This window comes from Myotis yumanensis, unplaced genomic scaffold (assembly GCF_028538775.1).
Source record: "Myotis yumanensis isolate MYYU_CA2020_CCGP unplaced genomic scaffold, mMyoYum1.0.hap1 SCAF_4, whole genome shotgun sequence".
Classification (NCBI taxonomy): Eukaryota; Metazoa; Chordata; class Mammalia; order Chiroptera; family Vespertilionidae; genus Myotis; species Myotis yumanensis.
Window position 1 is genome coordinate 78,988,980 of NW_027223755.1, and position 18,181 is coordinate 79,007,160.

General features: G+C 43.9%; 1 protein-coding gene across 4 annotated transcripts; it reads right to left on the reverse strand.

The window, feature by feature from the left end:
* Positions 1-6,882: 6,882 nt before the first annotated feature.
* On the reverse strand, positions 6,883-17,639 carry ZNF3 (zinc finger protein 3). Of its 4 annotated transcripts, XM_070412619.1 has the most exons (7): positions 17,524-17,639; positions 17,011-17,124; positions 16,284-16,386; positions 12,060-12,198; positions 11,288-11,379; positions 10,894-11,020; positions 6,883-9,041 (listed from the first exon to the last, which is right to left on the reverse strand). In XM_070412619.1, the coding sequence occupies exons 4-7, from the start codon at positions 12,112-12,114 to the stop codon at positions 7,975-7,977; spliced, it is 1,341 nt and encodes a 446-aa protein (XP_070268720.1). In that variant the 5' UTR covers positions 12,115-12,198; positions 16,284-16,386; positions 17,011-17,124; positions 17,524-17,639; the 3' UTR covers positions 6,883-7,974. The 4 variants fall into 4 exon arrangements, with proteins under 4 accessions (XP_070268720.1, XP_070268721.1, XP_070268722.1 ...); XM_070412620.1 differs by lacking the exon at positions 17,011-17,124 and having other exon boundaries at positions 16,303-16,386; XM_070412621.1 differs by lacking the exon at positions 17,011-17,124 and having other exon boundaries at positions 12,060-12,177.
* Positions 17,640-18,181: the final 542 nt, after the last annotated feature.

Consider the following 18,181-nt stretch of genomic DNA (forward strand, 5'->3'; position numbering starts at 1 on the left):
TAGGATGACCTCATTGACTTCAAGTCAAGTCTCTCCTACACCTAGATTAGTGTTTGATTGAATGTCAAGGGATTGTAGTCTGGCCAGATTGACACATGAAACCATCACACCCCCTTACCTCTTTGACCTTACTTCCTACCACTTCACCTCCTCTTTGCTTTCCTATTATTTTTGTTCCCACTTGAACAGAGGCGCCAGACACAGTTTCGTTCCCTGCTGTACCTGCAAGCCTAGAATGGTAGCTGGACAGCTGCTCAATAAATATTGAGTAAGTGAATGTGCAACCTTTCATATGATGCTTGAATGTCTGGTCTAACACCCAGTCTCTTTTTCAACATTCCTGGACTCCTGAGCCCCAGGGCCCAATGACAGGGATGACCTCTCTGGATTCATGCCTTTACCTTCAGACAATCTGATCATTGGACCAAACCCCTCCCACTGAAGCTTCCCCTCCCTGGTCCTTGACCCTGTCCAGCCCTCAACTCTCTCTGGCATAGCCTTTACCAGTTTTTCTTAAGCACTCTCATGCCTCCGCTAACTGCCAACTCTAATGCCCTCTGAGATTGATGGTCAAACCAAGCATGATTCTCCACGTGTTCCTCCTGCCTTCTATCTATACTCTCAGACTCCTGTGGCTTTGTTGTCAGACACATTGTATGGTGGACTCAGCTACAACTAAGCACCCTCAGGTTTTTCACTGAATCAACATGCTTACAAAACCTCCCTTGACTTCCTGGTACTGTAGGAAAGAGACCAGTTCTTAGCTTGCCATATAAGGCCTTTTCTAATCTGACCTTCAACAGGGCCATCTACCTCTTTTCTTGGGGGACCCTCTCCTCTCCCACCAGCCTCTTTCCCAGACCTGCTCCAGCTGCCCTTCTCCTAACAGGGATACGCACACCTGACTGTTTTCCACCATGAAACAGAATCCCTCACCTCTCTTCACCCTTCAACCCCATCTCCTCTGAGAGGTTTCCAGCATGGCCAGAACCATTCTTTCTGCTCTGGTAAATTTACTGCAGTGGTTGGAGGTACTGGAAGTCCCACTGTTCTAGGTAGTGAATGCTCTTATCCTAAGCTGTGCCCCCACACCTGGCCTAGTACATGCACTTAAGTCAGCTTGTCTGGTGAGGAGGTGATGGGTTTAGAGCAGGAGCTCTGGGTCTCTGGCTGCTGGGATTCAGGGAGTTCGTATGTTCTACAAGGGGCTGCATGTTATAGCCAGCATGGATTTGCAGACCAGGAAAGTAAGGGGATTGTTCCTTTCTACTTCCATCCAGGCATCCACCTAGAGCATTGCCATTTGCCCAGAAAGAAGATGTAAGTTCCAGGTTCCTAAACCTGACCATGCACTTAAATCACCTGGGAAGCTCACACTGCAGGCCTCGCTCCCAACTACCTGACTTTTAAACTCAGGAAGTGTTGGTGTCCTCGCACTCTGGAAACCTGGACACCTGCAAGTTCAGGTGCCACAGTGCAGCAGGGTTTGGACAGAGCCAGAGGAGCTGACACCGCGGGTTTCCCAATGAGTTGCTCATTGCCTGCTCCGAGGGGCACCCGAATACAGGCTCCCTCCTAAGGGGCCCATCACGGGTCCACAGACCAGGCGTGGCAGGTAAGTGGGAGTCGTGTCTAGGGGTTCAAGGGCTCCAGGCCAGGGTCGAGCTGCGGACTCCTCCCAGATCCACCATCTCAGCACAGGGCCATATGTGGACTCCAAGGACTTAGTTACCCGCTCCTCTCCCTTCTGATCAGCCCGAGAACCCCCAAACCATCTTCCCTGCGGATCAATCAGCCCCACCTTTAACATACTGTGTTCTCTGAGCCATAGCCCACAGTTTTTTCCTGTCTGACCAAATCAACTACACCAATTAACATCAAGGACACAAGTGCACTGTTTCCTGTACTGGACATATCCATGAGGCAGACATTTTTAAATTTTTAAAAATTATCCTGCAGCCCAGCTAAAGTGGCTCAGTTAGTGCATTGAAAGGTTGTCAGGTGAACAAAGAGGAGAGGGCATTCAGAAAGAAATAGTATGTGTAAAGGCACAGAGGTATGTAACAATATTTGTGCCTGTCACTGTAGTTCTGCATCACTCCAGCGTAAAACGTGTGGAAGTTGGAATGAGAAGGGTACTAGGAGGTAGGATGGGAAAGTAGGCAGGGCTAGGAAATGAAAAGCCCTGTGTCATGACAAAGAATTTGAACTTTGACCTAGGGGATAAGGAGGGGTCACTGAAAGGTTTTGAGGTGCTGTCATCCTGCATAGGTATGAAGAATGGATTGAAGAAGACTTTAGAAACAAAAAAACCTACTCTCAGGCAGGTGTCCAAGTCCTGGATGGAGTTAAGGATGGCCTAGGCCAAAGTATAAGTCACAAGAATGGGCAAGACAGGATATTGACAGACAAGCTGTATAGGTGAGAGATGGAGAAACAATGCATCCAGAACAATTCTCAGGTTTCTGGCTTGGCTGACTAACAAGTTGATGGTGTCAGCAACCAAAGCAGAGAATACACAAGAAAAAAATATGCCTGTGGAGGAAGAATCCTTTATCATTCCTGGAGAAACCACTCTCTGACCATATTTCTTCTCTTTGTATGTAGAAAATAGTCCATATAATTTTTGATTCATTTCAAAATCTTCAGTTCTTTGCTGACATATTTATAATAGTGCACCTGACTGAAATTTCATTTTTTAAAGTAGAAAAAATTTAAACTTTATAAACAATTTAAAAGAAAATATCTTTGGAGAGCTTAAAAAAAACAACAATCATTTAATTTTTAAAAAACCCCACACAATTCGTTAAGCCCTAGCCAGTTTGGCTCAGTGGATAGAGCGTGGGCTTGCTTACTGAAAAGTCCCAGGTTCAATTCCGGTCAAGGGCACATGCCAGGGTTGCGGTCTTGATCCCCAGTAGGGAGTGTGCAGGAGGTAGCCGATCTATGATTCTCTCTCATCATTGATGTTTCTCTTTCTCTCTCTCCTTCTCCCTTCCTCTCTGAAATCAATAAAAATATATTTTACAAATAAATAAATAAGATTTAAAAAATATATTTTATTGATATTTTACAGAGAGGAAGGGAGAGAGATAGAGAGTTAGAAACATCGATGAGAGAGAAACATCGATCAGCTGCCTCCTGCACATCTACTGGGGATATGCCCGCAACGAAGGTACATGCCGTTGACCAGAATCGAACCTGGGACCTTTCAGTCCGCAGGCCGACGCTCTATCCACTGAGCCAAACCGGTTTCGGCAATAAATAAGATTTTTAAAAAGAGTATTTGTCATGGAAACAAGGGCATGAATATAAGATTAAACAAAAAATAACATATTCAAGTATGTATATGTAATATATCCCACGTAAAATAAAATTATTAAAAAAAATTAAGATGTTTTTCTCCATCAACACTCAGTCACTTACACTTCTATCAGCTGGAATGTTCAGATAAAACCAGGCTCTTCCCTTACTTGGAAACTTATCACATAATATCCTTCCTCAGAATTACTGAGTTGGATCTCAAAGAACAGGTATAACTTGGGGTGCGTGGGGGTAGTTAGGAATGAAATTGCTTTTGCTATGACGGATGGGTCCTTGGAAATCTTGCCCATCCTCATTTCACAGATAATACAAAACCACAAGCTAACTGTAAGGCAGAAGCTTACAAGAAGATAGAATTTGTTTTTACTTAATTTCCAGAATGCTCAACAGTGGAATTGCCTGCTGCAACGAGCCTCTTTTCCCTGAAGATATTACAATAGAGAATGAATCATCATGTCAGGAGTACTGTTGAAAGTTTCTGCAGAGTGGGAGATTGAAAATGGTTTCTCAGGCCCTCTTGGACTCCGATTTTTATTGATTGGATGTGAGGAAGTGGAACAAGTTTTGGGTACACTGTTGAGCAAACAAGTTCATGGTCATGAACGTTAAGTTTGTATGTGGCCTTGTTATAATCTTGCTATTTGATGTGACAAGATTCTTTGCTTGACTAAATCTTACTCAGGATCCTGAACCTTCTACACCCACTTTAGCAATTCCCCCATCCTCCAGATCAGTTCATAGCAACGTCTAACCACCCTGGCCTGTCTTCAGCAAGGATCCTATTAGGTCAGTTTAGCCCAAACCCCTCTCACCCCTGAATGTTTTCTCTTAGAAAATTTTCATCCACTGACCCCCACCCTTGCTCCTTAGCTATAAATCCCCACCTGGCCATGCTGTATTCAGAATTAGGCCAGTTCTTTTGTTTTTATCCTCACCCAAGGACATGTTTTTGTGTCTTTTTTCTAATTGATGGTAGAGAGAGGAATGGGGAGCAGGGGAGAAACACTGATCGGGTACCTCTCCTACTTGCCCTGAATAGGGATCGAACCCAAAACCCTTTGGGGCACAGGATGATGTTCCAACCAACTGAGCCACCTGGAAAGGGCAGGACCCAATTCTTATTGAGGTCTCTTTCCCCCTGTTGCAATAGTTCTGAATAAAATCTGTTTTTACTGCTCTGCCAGCTCTGGCTTTTCACACATTTGATTTTCAGATGTGTGAAGAGGAGCACTAAGAATTAAGAACATGCATTTATGTGGCAACTAGCTCAAGGAACGCCTTGACTACATAAAGCTACATAAAGGGTTTGAATTTTATTCTGTAAGAGCAGCCACTGAAACATTTTGATAAAGAAGTGACAACTTTGGTATAGTGCTTTGGGGAGTGATTTGTAGTGAGAGAAAATAAAGATATCAATCCATTAGGAGACTATATAATTCAGGGGGGAATGAAGACCTGAATTCAAGTTAACAGCAATGGAAATGAAGTGGATGAACTATGGAGATTGTAAAATCGTAACTGACAGAACAAGATCATTGTCTAGATAAGGTTCTCTTCAGAGGTGGGTGCCTCCCCATCTCACATCCAAGCCATCTACCTGGGGCCCAGCCTCCACTAAGTAGAACCCTGAGCTCACTGTTATATCTCACTGGGCAAGTCCAATTGTTTCCTCATCTGTAAAATGGGATCATACTAACAACTGCCTTACACACAGGTCACAGTGAGGATTAAATAATACATGAAAAACATTTGGAAAGGGGCCAAGTACAGTATATGCATGTCATCTGTTATTACCATCACTTGGAAATCCTACTTCCTCCATGATCTCAACTCTGAAAATTTCCCCTCTAATAATCTCTTATCTTTCCACTGCATGCTCACTGAACCTGCACAGGACTGATGTTGGTCAGATGTAGAATACAAATAATTTAAAAACACAGAAGTGCCCTAGCTGGTTTGGCTCAGTGGATATAGCATCAGCCTTCGAACTGAAGGGTCCAGGGTTCGAGTACGGTCAAGGGCACATGCCCAGGTTGTGGGCTCCATCCCCAGTAGGGGGCATGCAGGAGGCAGCCTATCAATGATTCTCTCTTATCATTGATGTTTCTCTCTCTCTCTCCCTCTCTGAAATCAATAAAAATATATATTTAAAAATAAAAACTCAGAAGTTATGACTCTGAGAGGTTTGCAGAAATTTTGAGAGGGGGCATTGATGCAGAAGACATATCTAATTTGAAACACATCATTTGAAACTTTTAAAAGATCCAAGTGTAAATGCCCTGCAGTCTGCTGGAGACCCAAGACTGGAGTTTGGGAGAGATCAGTACCACACGTGCAGATTTAAAACTTACTTGCGTCGAATAGTGGAGGCCTTGGAAATAAATGGGCTCACCGAGACAAACGGGTATCATATACATTAAGGACTGCTCAGTTAGGGATTAAGAGGAATTGATGGGAATAGGAATAATCAGGGAAATGAGGTGAAAAAAATGTTATGAAAATAGTTCGAGACATTTTTTAAAAACATTTTTCATGTAATGGCCCACAATCAGTCTCAGGTCCCACTGAAAGGGAAAGAAATTTAAAACACATTAGGTGATCATAATACATGATCCAAAATTTTTCATAGGCTAGAGTTCCAGACATTTCCTTATCCTCTCCATTAGACTTTTTTGTTAGCATGCAACAGACTGAGGATTCGCAGAGGGAAGGGGGGTGGGGGGTGGAGTGGGAAGGGATTAACCAAAGAACTTATATGCATATATGCAAAACCCATGCATAGTGCAGTGAAGGCTTAGAGAGGGAAGGAGTGAGGAAGAGGTCAATGGGGGGAAATAAAGGGGACATCTGCAATACTTTCAACAATAAACTTAAAATCTAAATATGCCCATTGCTACCCAACATCCAAGTAAGCTCTTATCAGGGATCCCATGCCCAGTAACCCTTCTAACTTTAGTTGCTGATTTTAAGTATCATACCACACAGAATGATATGCAGCACAAGAAAACCTGTATGTGGATATAAAGGTGGGAGAGATTGTGTAAATGATGGAACAGTCTATAGTAGTATCTAGAGCAGTGGTTCTCAACCTTCCTAATGCGACGACCCTTTAATACAGTTCCTCATGTTGTGGTGACCCCCAACCATAAAATTATTTTCGTTGCTACTTCATAACTGTAACTTTGCTACTGTTATGAGTTGTAATGTAAATATCTGATATGCAGGATGTATTTTCATTGTTACAAATTGAACATAATTAAAGCATAGTGATTAATCACAAAAACAATATGTAATTATATATGTGTTTTCCGATGGTCTTAGGCGACCCCTGGGAAAGGGTCGTTCGACCCCCAAAGGGGTCACGACCCACAGGTTGAGAACCGCTGATCTAGAGGGAATATAATGGGAGTCTTGAGGGAAAGAGGTCACATGTTTGTGATTAAGAGAGAAATGGTTGGCTATAAAAATTTTTTAAGGTTAATTTTTAGATTCCATTTACAGTCACTGTTTAAACTAAAATAAACTTGGCCCCTACACAAAAACACACTCAAACCCTCCTTCTGAAAAACTACTCTGTTTAATAGTGCACTTCATTTATGCTACAGGATGAGCAGGATTGGGAAAACATCATGAGGTCATCCCTTCAGCTGGTAAATTCAGGAGCTCCATCTTAACCCACAAGGAGCCCTGCCACCAGGCACAGGCCAGAGCCTTCCTTCTCTGGGCTTTGCTCTTTGTTTGCATTCATACTCTGCTGTTGAAGTCAGAGGTGGGGTCAGAAGTTTGGGTGCTGGGCCAGATGTCACAGGTCATAGGTGACAGAGGGCAGGGCAAGCTGGCTGAGCAAGCTCCTTAAAAGCATCCTTAGTCACTAGGGTTTTAATTAAATAACTTTTTACCACAGGAGTGGTGAGGAAGAGGGAGAGAAGAGGAAAGAAAACAAAGACTAATGCTAAATGCTTTTGATCCATTTCCTCATGTTAGACTTACTGATTAGTTATATTTCCCAGTTAGTCCTTGGTTCTCCAACAAAATTGCCAGAATGCTTTCAGAAACTCCTCACCCCCAATCAAATAACAAATCCCTCATCACCCTATTTCCTTATCAAAACTTAAAGCTGGATTAGGAACAGTGGCTTCCACGTACAGCATCCTTTCCCCTTTCTTTTTCTAACAGCTTGTAGTTACTTCAACGCATTTGAAATTCCCTTTCCCTTTCTCAGTAACAGGACCCAGAACATTCTTTCCATTGCCATCTGTGCTGACTATATTGACTCCAATAGAGGAATCCTTAGAATTTTACTCCTACTGTGCTTCCACCCTCACCTTGATAAGAAAGGCTCCCTTGGTATGAGAAATACGGTCTAGTGCAAACTCCCTTCCATAATGGAAGGTGATTGGTCCCAGAGCTTCCCTCCATTTCCAGCACTTAATCTGCGGCTTGCCTCTAATTTTCTAAGGCTGGTATTGTTCCTGGGGAAACTGACCAGGTTGCTAATTACTGTGCCAGGATGATTTGCCCAATTCTCCCCATTCTCTAAAGTGGAAGATTTGCATTAGAAGGGACACATCCTAAGTTGTTTATACTTTTATAGTAAGGCAGGGGGTCTTCAGACGCAGAGGAGTGAGAAAACAGGTGTGTGGCTCTCTTTCAAGTTGACTCTCTGATATTTAATTCAGCAGTAACTCTGAGAGAACTTTTGCTCATTCCCATTACATTCAAAGGCTTCTCTCCAGTGTGAATTCTCTGATGGCGAACAAGAGCTGAACTATACCTAAAGGCTTTCCCACACTCATTACATTCATAGGGATTCTCCCCTGTGTGAATTCTTTGATGCTGAATAAGGCCTGAACTATAGGTAAACTTTCCTCCACATTCCATACATTCATAGGGCTTCTCTCCAGTGTGGATTCTCTGGTGCTGGTAGAGGTGTGAGCTCTGGCTGAAGGCCTTCCCACACTCATTACATTCATAGGGCTTCTCTCCAGTGTGGATTCTCTGGTGATGAATGAGGGTAGAGCTTCTACTGAAGGCTTTCCCACATTCATTACAAGCATACGGTTTCTCTCCAGTGTGGATTCTCTGATGATGAGTAAGGGTGGAGCTCCAGCTAAAGGTTTTCCCACACTCGTTACATTCATAAGGTTTCTCTCCAGTGTGGATCCTTCTATGTAGAATGAGAGCAGAGCTACAACTGAAGGTCTTCCCACAATCATTACATTCATAAGGTTTCTCTCCAGTGTGGATTCTCTGATGCTGAATCAGATGTGAGCTCTGGCTGAAAGCCTTCCCACATTCACTACATTCATAGGGTTTTTCCCCAGTGTGAATTCTCTGATGTTGAATAAGGTCTGAAGTTCGATTAAAGCTCTTGCTACATTCATCACACTTATGGGGTCTGTCTCCCACAGAAAGTCTCTGATGTGAAATAAGGTTGGAACTCACAGTGAAGCTGTTCCCAAAATCGTATTTCTCACTTCTCTCTATCATGGGGGTTAGCTTTTCCTCAACTGTCACTTGACCAAAATCTTGTATCTTCCTATGCAGTTTTTCTCCAGAAGAGTTCCCCAGCTGCCTCTTGAGACTGACTTCTTTTTCATAGGCTTCTTCAAACTTAAGACCCTGAGAAATATCCTTTTGGAATCTTCCCAATAGCACCCCATCTGATTCTGTATCTTCAGAAATTTCTTGGTCATGCTCAGTTCTGGTCTCACCATCTGGCACAATACAAAATACAAACATCACTGGTTCCTTGTGGAAAAAATCAAAACCAGAGGACAGGATAATCATGGGCATGCCTCTTATCTGCCCAGGCTGTGTGTAGCTAAGGCAAAATAAGAGAAGAGGAAACAGGGAAGGAGAAAGGCAGGAAGCAAAATTGAGATAACAGCTAGAAGTATAGAGAAAATTGGATTGTAAGGAGAGAATGGATCTGGTAGAGGCAGGGAGGAACATGTTGTTTAATGAAGTGAGAAAGTCCTCTGAGAGGTTAAAGACTATAGATATAATTTGGGAGATGGTGACTACCAGAACTGTTTAAGAAAAGTGGGGAAGGTGTTGAGAAACAGCAGAGCAGGAAGGAATACCAAGATTGACGTCATTAGTGACCTCCTATAGCCCTAGGTGAAAAGAACACTTGTTTGTAGCTGTGCCACATATGTCAAATTCAGGAAACAGGCAAAAGTCCATTTCTGGGCCTTAGGTCTAGAAGGCTATGCTATGATGTGAGAATATGTAAACAATTTCCATATTTGATTGCTCTATTTTCACGTCTTAGAAATAAAGGGAACTTCACATACAGAAAATAACTATAAAGGGTCTAGATATTAGCATTTTTAGGCTGTCAATAAAAAAGTGTTAGGAACAGAAATAGCTATTCCTCCCTCACCTGAACAGGTACCTTTCAGAATCTCTCTGTTCTCAATTCCCTTCAAACCCAGGACCCTCAGCTCTTCCTCAACCTAGATATGTCAAAATACAGAAACGGGAGCCCTGGTTGGCAAGCTCAGTGGTTAGAGTGTCAGCCTGCACACCAGAGGATCTCGGGTTTGATGCCCAGTCAAGGGCACATATCTGGGTTGCAGGTTCGATCCCTGGCCCCAATCAGGGCGTGTTTGGGAAGCAACCAATCAATGTGTGTCTCTCACATCGCTGTTTCTCTCTCTCTCCTCCCTTTCCCCCTCCCTTCTATATGGTCTAGAAAAATATCCTCATTCCTCAGATGAAGACTAAAAAAACAACAACACAACAACACAGAAATGGGAATACTGCTCATGGGAAAAAACATGGAACAAGCTTTTATCCTGCTCATATCAAGCAGGCCCAGAGCTCAATCCCAGACATAGGATCTGCAGGGCACAGAAAGGAAATGTCAGGGAGGTCTCAATTAGGAGTTGGGAAGACCTGGCACTGCTCAGGAAAGTGTTTTCACTGAAAGTAGGAAAGAGACAAGGAATTAACAGTCTACAGACTAAAGGCTAAAAAGATAATTGCTCCCTATACCAAATTAAAATTTCTACCAGAGCAGCAGTTGCATTAGATCATGAACAAGCCAACAAGTCCCTAGAGGCAGTTCAACAGACAAGGGAAGGAGATAGACAGAGTTCCAGAATGTTCACTTGGGCACAGACCAGTACTTCACAAGTTCAAGGATCCCAATATGCTAATCTTTTGGAAAAGTCTCTGGATTATATGTTAAATTCTAAGAATAGCATGGGGAAAAGCATCATATTTGGACTTAAAAGACCAGGGCTTGAGCTGCCACCAACCAGCTATATGACCATGTGTAAAACACTTAAGACCTCTGACCTCCCTTTCCTCACCTATAAAATGAGGATAATTCTTGCTACTTCCACGGCTGTTACTGTGAAGATTAAGTGAGAGAATATATATACGAAACCTCTTTATAAACTGCAAAGTACTGTACAAATGGGAGTTACTATTATTACTGTTAGAATTTTCTGAGACTAAGTCCTTAGTTAATTATTTTCACTGACTCAACTGTTATTAGCAAATAAGGAAGCAAAGAAATGCCAAGGGAGTTTTATTGAAAAAGCATTAACTCCTTACCCAATGAGAATACATTCCCATAATTCTCCAGCATCACATCTCTATAGAGATCCCTCTGAGCAGGCTCCAAACGCTTCCACTCCTTCCGGATAAAGTACACAGCCACATCCTCAAATGTCACCAACTCCTGAAACAACACATTCCTGCATGCAATTTCAGGGGTAGGACTGGCAGCACCAAAAAAAGTAATTTGAGATGGGGTTGAATAATATTTGGGAATCTGGGGAAAGGTAATTAGGGTGAAGAGAGATGACAGTCCAAGAAAGAAAGTCTTACTCAGAAGGAAAGGACCACAGTCCTGATGGAGTGAATTGTGGTTGGGGCATTGCATGGGATGTTCTGTACCAAAAATGTCCATGGGAAGGAAAAAGAGGGTAAGAAGACCACAGCTTACCTGGGACTTGGCCTTTAGGAGTGCAGCTGCCAGCATCTCATCCCCCAGACTGTCCTTGTTGGAAAATGTGGGAACTTTTGAGGAAGGAAGACCTGAAGACAATAAAAGGGTCTATGAGTGAGTCCATCTGCTGCTATCTGGCCTCCCAACTTACAGAAAACTCATAGGGTCCTGGGATAACCTAGGACCCACTCCTCTGACATTTTTAAGCTCACTTCCTCTGCAGCTACTAAGGGTGCTTATAACAGGCACATTTAGTGTGGGCACATCCTAAAGAGAGATGTCTAAAAGCCTTACTGATTCTTGCTCTCTACTCTGCCCTCAGTCCCTTCCTCCTCTCCAGTCACTCTACTCTCAATGAAAGTTGCCCAGTCCTATAATTAGTGATGAATGTGTTCTTGTCCATTCTCCCAAACTTGGCCAGAAACACAGGCTGTCCTGCTCATATCCCTTCCATCATTCGCCACATCACTGAATTCAAACTATCACATGAAGTTCTCTTAGACCAGAGGAAAACTAGGAGCTTCACCCCATCCCTGACTGAAGACATATCACTCCATCCCCCAGATCTACAAATCCCAAAACACTGTTGGCTGCTACAAAGCCCCTAGAAAATGGAATTTGGTGACTACCAAAGTTTTCTTACTCTTGCACAAGGAACCCACAGACCTTAATCATATCAGGATTCTAGCAGTTATCCTAGTACCTGACATTTCAATAGATGACTGTTGAATGACTGAATAAGAGAATAAATGAATCCCCTATTCCATACCACTCTCCAGCAGGGACTGAGGTTCCTGAGATGCATGATCAGCCTGAGTTTCCATGGGTAAGGCCAGAAGCTCCTGTCTCTGGTCTCCTATTTGCAGACTCAGCAGGAAATAGGTTTTCTGAATGAGAAAGAGGAAGCACTGCAGAAGCAAAAGTTCAAGGTTAAAAGATTTAAAAAAAAACACACAACCCACCTACTGAATAGAGAGAGGGGAACTAGCATTTTAGTTAGTACCCAAGAACAATGAGAGAAAATGCAGCAACTGGGGCTAGTCTTTAAGACCTTGGTGAATATACTTACTCCTACTCCCTGTAATGAGATTACAGGAGAATCAGTAAAAGTTCCTCGACAATATCCTACCTTTGGCTCTGCACAGAAAGTGAGGGATATTTATAACAACAAAAAATGGAGAATACCAGTGCCAAATAATGATATTAATGGAATGAAATACTAAGCAACTATCAAAATGAAAAATATCAGAGTAAAGTGAAAAAAAGAGTACACATATAGATTGCAAAATGTGTAAGCATCATATACATTTTAAGAATATTTGGGGGGGGGGGGAATATTTGGGCCCAACCGGTATGGCTCGGTGGTTGAGCATGGACCTATAAACCAGAAGGTCATAGTCCAATCCCAGTCAGGGCACATGCCCAGGTTGCTGGCTGGATTCCCCAATGTGGGCATGCAAGAGGCGGCTAATTAATGATTCTCTCTCATCAATGTTTCTTTCTCTCTCCCTTCCGTTCTGAAATTAATTAATAAAAATATACTTAAAAAAATATTTGGGATAATGGAGAAAGCTATTTGTTTATAGAGGAGAAGAAAAAAACCCTCATAAACATTAGAATTGGCAGGAGAAAAAAACACTTTATTAGGTTTCTAGCTGTTATATTAAATTTAGCTGTCATAATTAGAGGAAAAGGGACCATGAAAGAGCACCCAAATAACAGAGATCAGAGAAACTTAATGAGTACTCTCTCTCATTTTAAAAAACCTGGGGAAACAACACCTGTTGCACAGAACTAGGTCAAACAGCTCTATTAAATTAAATGAGATAAATTCTTCCTCCCTTTTCTTTCTAAAATGGTTTTCTGCTTTCAGTCCCAGTCATAGGTGGAATACTGTCGAAAAACTTGAGCCCTTTTTGTGGTCTTCCTGAATTTCATTACAGGGACTGGGTGTATATATTCACCCGGACCTAAAAGACTAGTCCCAGCCCTGGTTGCTTTGGCTCAGTGGTTAGACATTGGACCAACGGGTTCAGGGTTCAATTCCTGGCTAAGGGTATGTACCTCAGTTGTGGATTGATCCCCTGTCCAGTTGGGGAGCATGTGGGAGGCAACCGATCAATGTGTCTCTCTCATGTGGATGTTTCTCTCTCCCCTACCCCCTTCCACCCTCCCTTCCATTCTGTCTGAAAATCTGGAAAAAAAATACCCGTGAGTGAGGATTAAAGAATAATAATATTTTTTAAAAATATATTTTATTGATTTTTTACAGAGAGGAAGGGAGAGAGATAGAGAGTTAGAAACATCGATGAGAGAGAAACATCGATCAGCTGCCTCCTGCACATCTCCCACTGGGGATGTGCCCACAACCCAGGCACATGCCCTTGACGGGAATTGAACCCGGGACCCTTCAGTCCGCAGGCTGACGCTCTATCCACTGAGCCAAACTGGCTTTGGCCAAAGAATAACATTAATAATAATAATAAAAATCTATATAAAAGGCTAATATGTTAAGTGTCCGACTGTCCAGGTAATGACATCACATAGCAATGCCTGGCTTTCTCTCCCTAATGACGACTAGCCTCCTTACAGTTTCTTTAGCCCAGGAACATGATTTGCTTTATAGCCAGGTGCAAACATTTTACACTTTAACCAAATGTCTGTGAAGTGTTTTCCCATGCCTCATCTCATTTGATCCTCACAGAAGTCCTAGAGTAGGTAGACAGGCGACTCGGTGGAATCCTATTTTATTTCCATTAGTCAGAAAACGGAGATCTAGAAAGTTTAGAAACTTGATCCTACTGAAAAGAAGAAATGGTGGACCTTGAAAATGACTTCAGGTTTTCTCACTGTGCAGAATATAGTCAAACACTGCTGCAGCTAAATATTTTACCCTTGTTCTCCCTGTGTGATCTACAATAATAATAATGTGCTTCATGTTGATATTTACTGCTATGTTGCTGACAGTTACCTGAAAGAGAAATTGGGGTGCTTCACTGGGCTGGGAAAAGTTTAGCTACATCAGAAAGCAGGCCTAATTAAGCAAGGCTGAGGTGACTCACGCATGTGCAATACATATAAAGCTCTCGCTGGCACCAATCACATGCGTGTTTTGATCTGTCATTGCCGATTGTAAATTTGGTTGACACTTCTATTATAGAGAAAGGGCGAATAGCGATATTAAAATATTTCTTCTAATTAATTTCCTTTCAATGTGCACAAATCCGTGCACTGGGCCACTAGTAAGTAAATAAAAGACTAGTCCTAGTTGCTGTTTCCTCTCACTGAAAAGGTAGCAGCCAACTTTCTTTTTATCTCCCTTCTCTCCTAATACATTTCCTTGGGTCAGAATATAAATCCCTGAAGCAGGGACCAATACTTTTTAAAAAATACGATTACTGATTACTCTGTTTTTATCCCTACTAATGTCCCCAATACCCAGATACTACAACAAGCAAAAGAGATATTTTCTCTGGCCCTAGTGAATAAAATGTAACATTAACACCTAATCTAAGGTTTGATCTCCGGTAAAAGTTTCCACTTCACTGAATACAGTGGCAAGAATAAACAGATCTAGACCCTGACCGGGTAGCTCAGTTAGTTAGAATACCATCCTAAATACACCAAGGTTGCAGGTTCGATCCACGGTCAGGGCACATACAAGAAGCAACCAAGGAATGTATAAATAAGTGGAACAACAAATCAATGTTTCTCCCCTCCCCCCTTCCTCTGTCTCTTTCAAATAAATAAAGAAACAGATCTAGAATAGATGCAGTAGCCACCTGAGCATCCTTATCCTCAAGCAAGGGAAAAAAACACACAACACTCTGGATTTTGTTTACCCCCTTCTCTTTACTTATTTGCTCATATAACAACAAAGCTGAGTGCCAACTATATTGCAAAGCTCTACTAAAAGGAGTAAAAAGCCAGGAACAATATTTGCTGTATCATCACAGACTGCTGCATTCACATAGGCATAAAAAGAGGCGGGGCCTGCCCTAACTGGTTTGGCTTAGTGAATAGAGCATCGGCCTGTGGACTGAAGGGTCCCAGGTTTGATTCCGGTCAAGGGCATGTACCTTGGTTGTGGGCACATCCCCAGTAGGGGGTGTGCAAGAGGCAGCTGATCAATGTTTCTCTCTCATTGATGTTTCTAACTCTCTATCCCTCTCCCTTCCTCTCTGTAAAAAAAAAAAAAAAATCAATAAAATATATTTTTTTAAAAAGGGGGGGAGGGGCCCAGTCTGAGAGCCACTGAGAGTTCAGAGAACTCTAGTCTGGGCAACAAAGGGGTATAAAATGCTCACTACCAACACCATTACACAGTGAAAAGCATTTTTAAAAAATATATATTTTTATTGATTTCAGAGAGGAAGGGAGAGGGAGATACAGAAACATTAATGATGAGAGAAACCTGCACGCCCCTACAATCTGGCATGGGTCCTGACCTCCCAGTTCATAGGTCCACGCTCAACCACTGACCCACACCAGGCAGGCTGAAAAGCATTGAATCAGGTATGAGCCAGGCCCACCAGCTCAAGGTGGATAACTACCCTCTTGCCACTAACACTCTCCCAGCTAGGTCCCTTTAAACAATGTCTCAGGGCCAGCCATCTCTTCGTTCCTATCAACCAACTTTACAATTTCCAGGACTGTTTATAAGCACACATCCCCAGTAAACCAGCTCTCTGTCCAAACCCTCCTTAAAAAGAAAACCAGAGGCTCTGACTCCAGAGAGAAAAAGCAATGCTCCCTTCTCACAGCTGGGTTAACCAAAGCTGGAACTCAAAGGCATATTGTTGAGAACAAGTCCCCAGTGTCTAGAGCAGTAAACAATGTTTCTCATAGGAAAAAAAATCTCCATTGTGCTCCCACAGCTTCAGGTGCAGGCAGGGCCCTTCCCCTGCTCCACTGCCAACTCCTCTCCCCGGAGCTGCTTCTGGGAACTGAGAAAGATGACCTGGTGGTGAAAACGAGCCATGGAGAGCTTTACCTCCTGTATTCTTTCCCACCTTCTTTGGAGTTATCTCTCGGCAGCAATTACTGGGAGCCTCTGTTCAAGTTCCTGGGAATTCTGACTTTAGTCGATGCCAATGCTGTACGATTAAGGGGAAAAAAGGAAAAAAGAATTTTAAACACTCACATAAACTCCACTTTTAATCTAGATATTTCCAGATAAGGGCGGGGGGGGAAGCGATGCATGCTAAAAAAAAAACACTAATTAAGACAACTGGTATTTGTGTTGCACGGCTGAAGACAGTGGAAAGGGAACTGAAAGTTCTCCAGGTCTACCTGCCATTCAGTGTGAGGAACGTCTCCTAAAGTTCCCAACGTTGTCAGCTAACTTGCTAGATACTCTCAATACTTCAGCAAGGGTGTCTTCTGTTCCACTGCTGCACAGCTTAGCCACCAGGTGGTGAGCTGAAAACCCAAGCCCTTGGACCTTCACCTTACAGAGGCCTCGTGCCCCCTGGAGCTTCAGCGATAAAATCTTCTCCCACCCAATGTTCAAAACCGAATGATGCCCACTCTCCACAAACATCTCTTCTTGGGGATAAATACCTATAGTCTCTCTAATTAGACCCTAAGTTTCACGTGCATTGTCCTCTGGAAGTTTACACATGCCCTTCCGAGTGTAAACACCGGGTCTCTGTTCCATCCCACGTCAAAAGCGCATCCAATACAGTTGCAAGTGGGGGCCAAACAGTGGTACGACTCACCATAAAAGACTCACTTACTGGACGCCAGAGGATGACGCCCATAATCGGAGTCTGCACTCGCTCCCAGACCTAGTTCTAACGATGCACACCCTTCGAAGAACTCGTCCTCTAACCCTAAAACCCAGGGAAGTAAAATCAGACCTCCTCTCCGGCCGCAGGCGCGAAGAACGGTGCAGACCTCCATGAAAAGCGTCTCGGAGAACTGCCGAGTGAGCGTCGCTGTCATCAGCGATTTAAAGGCAGGGACCCTTCTACAGCCACAGCGGACCTTGGAGCGCTCCAGCGGGGCGCTAAGTCACAAAGCCAGAACCGCACCCCTTTCTCCCCTCCCTCGCCGCGTACCGCCCAGGGGAAGGGCGCCCCCGGGGAAGCGGCGTCGGGGACCGGCGCCCTCGGCACCCAGCTCCGGGCGGGCTCGGGGACCCCACGGGCCGCAGCAGCGCGGACACCACGTCCTTCCCCGGCGACCACCGCCTCCGTCTCCCCGCGAGCCCCGAGGGCGGCCGGACTCACCCTGGAGGCAGGGACGGAAGACTTGGGGGGTCCGGACACGGACCAGGCCCCGCTGGACACTGTCACAGACCCACACACCAGGGACAGAACAAAGAACGGAAGCTCCTCCGTTTCACTTCCGGGTCGGTCCTTTTTTTTTTTTTGCCCCACTACCCCTCGCCCGCCCCGCACACACCTGTTTCCTCTAGGAAACTGGGATGTCTCCGCCTCTCGGTGGTTTACTGACTGGGCGTTCGGGCCTCCGCCCCCGCCCGCCGCGCGCCTCGGCCTCGCGCATGCCCAGGCGCCACTGGCCCGGTTCAGGGTGCGGGATGGGCGGGGAATGGTGGATCGGAGTGGGTTAGCTTTCGCTCCACGCGCGGTCTCCCGGGGGGCGGCCATCGGCGGAGGAGAGCGCCCAGTGCCTCTGAGCTGTGGTAAACTTTGGAAGGATGCATGGTGAAAAAAATCAGCCTTATTTGCAATTTCCAAATACATTAAGTTTATGCTTCCAAAGTTTTCTGTTTGTGTTGTATGGGAATAGGGCAGGCCGCCGCAAAATATCCCACAATACGTATTATTTTGAATTAAAGTTACTTAAGAAACTGCCAATGCAAGAACTTTCTGGCCTCTCTCCTGTCCCCCAGAAAGCAGGAGATCAAGACCCCCATGTGAAAGG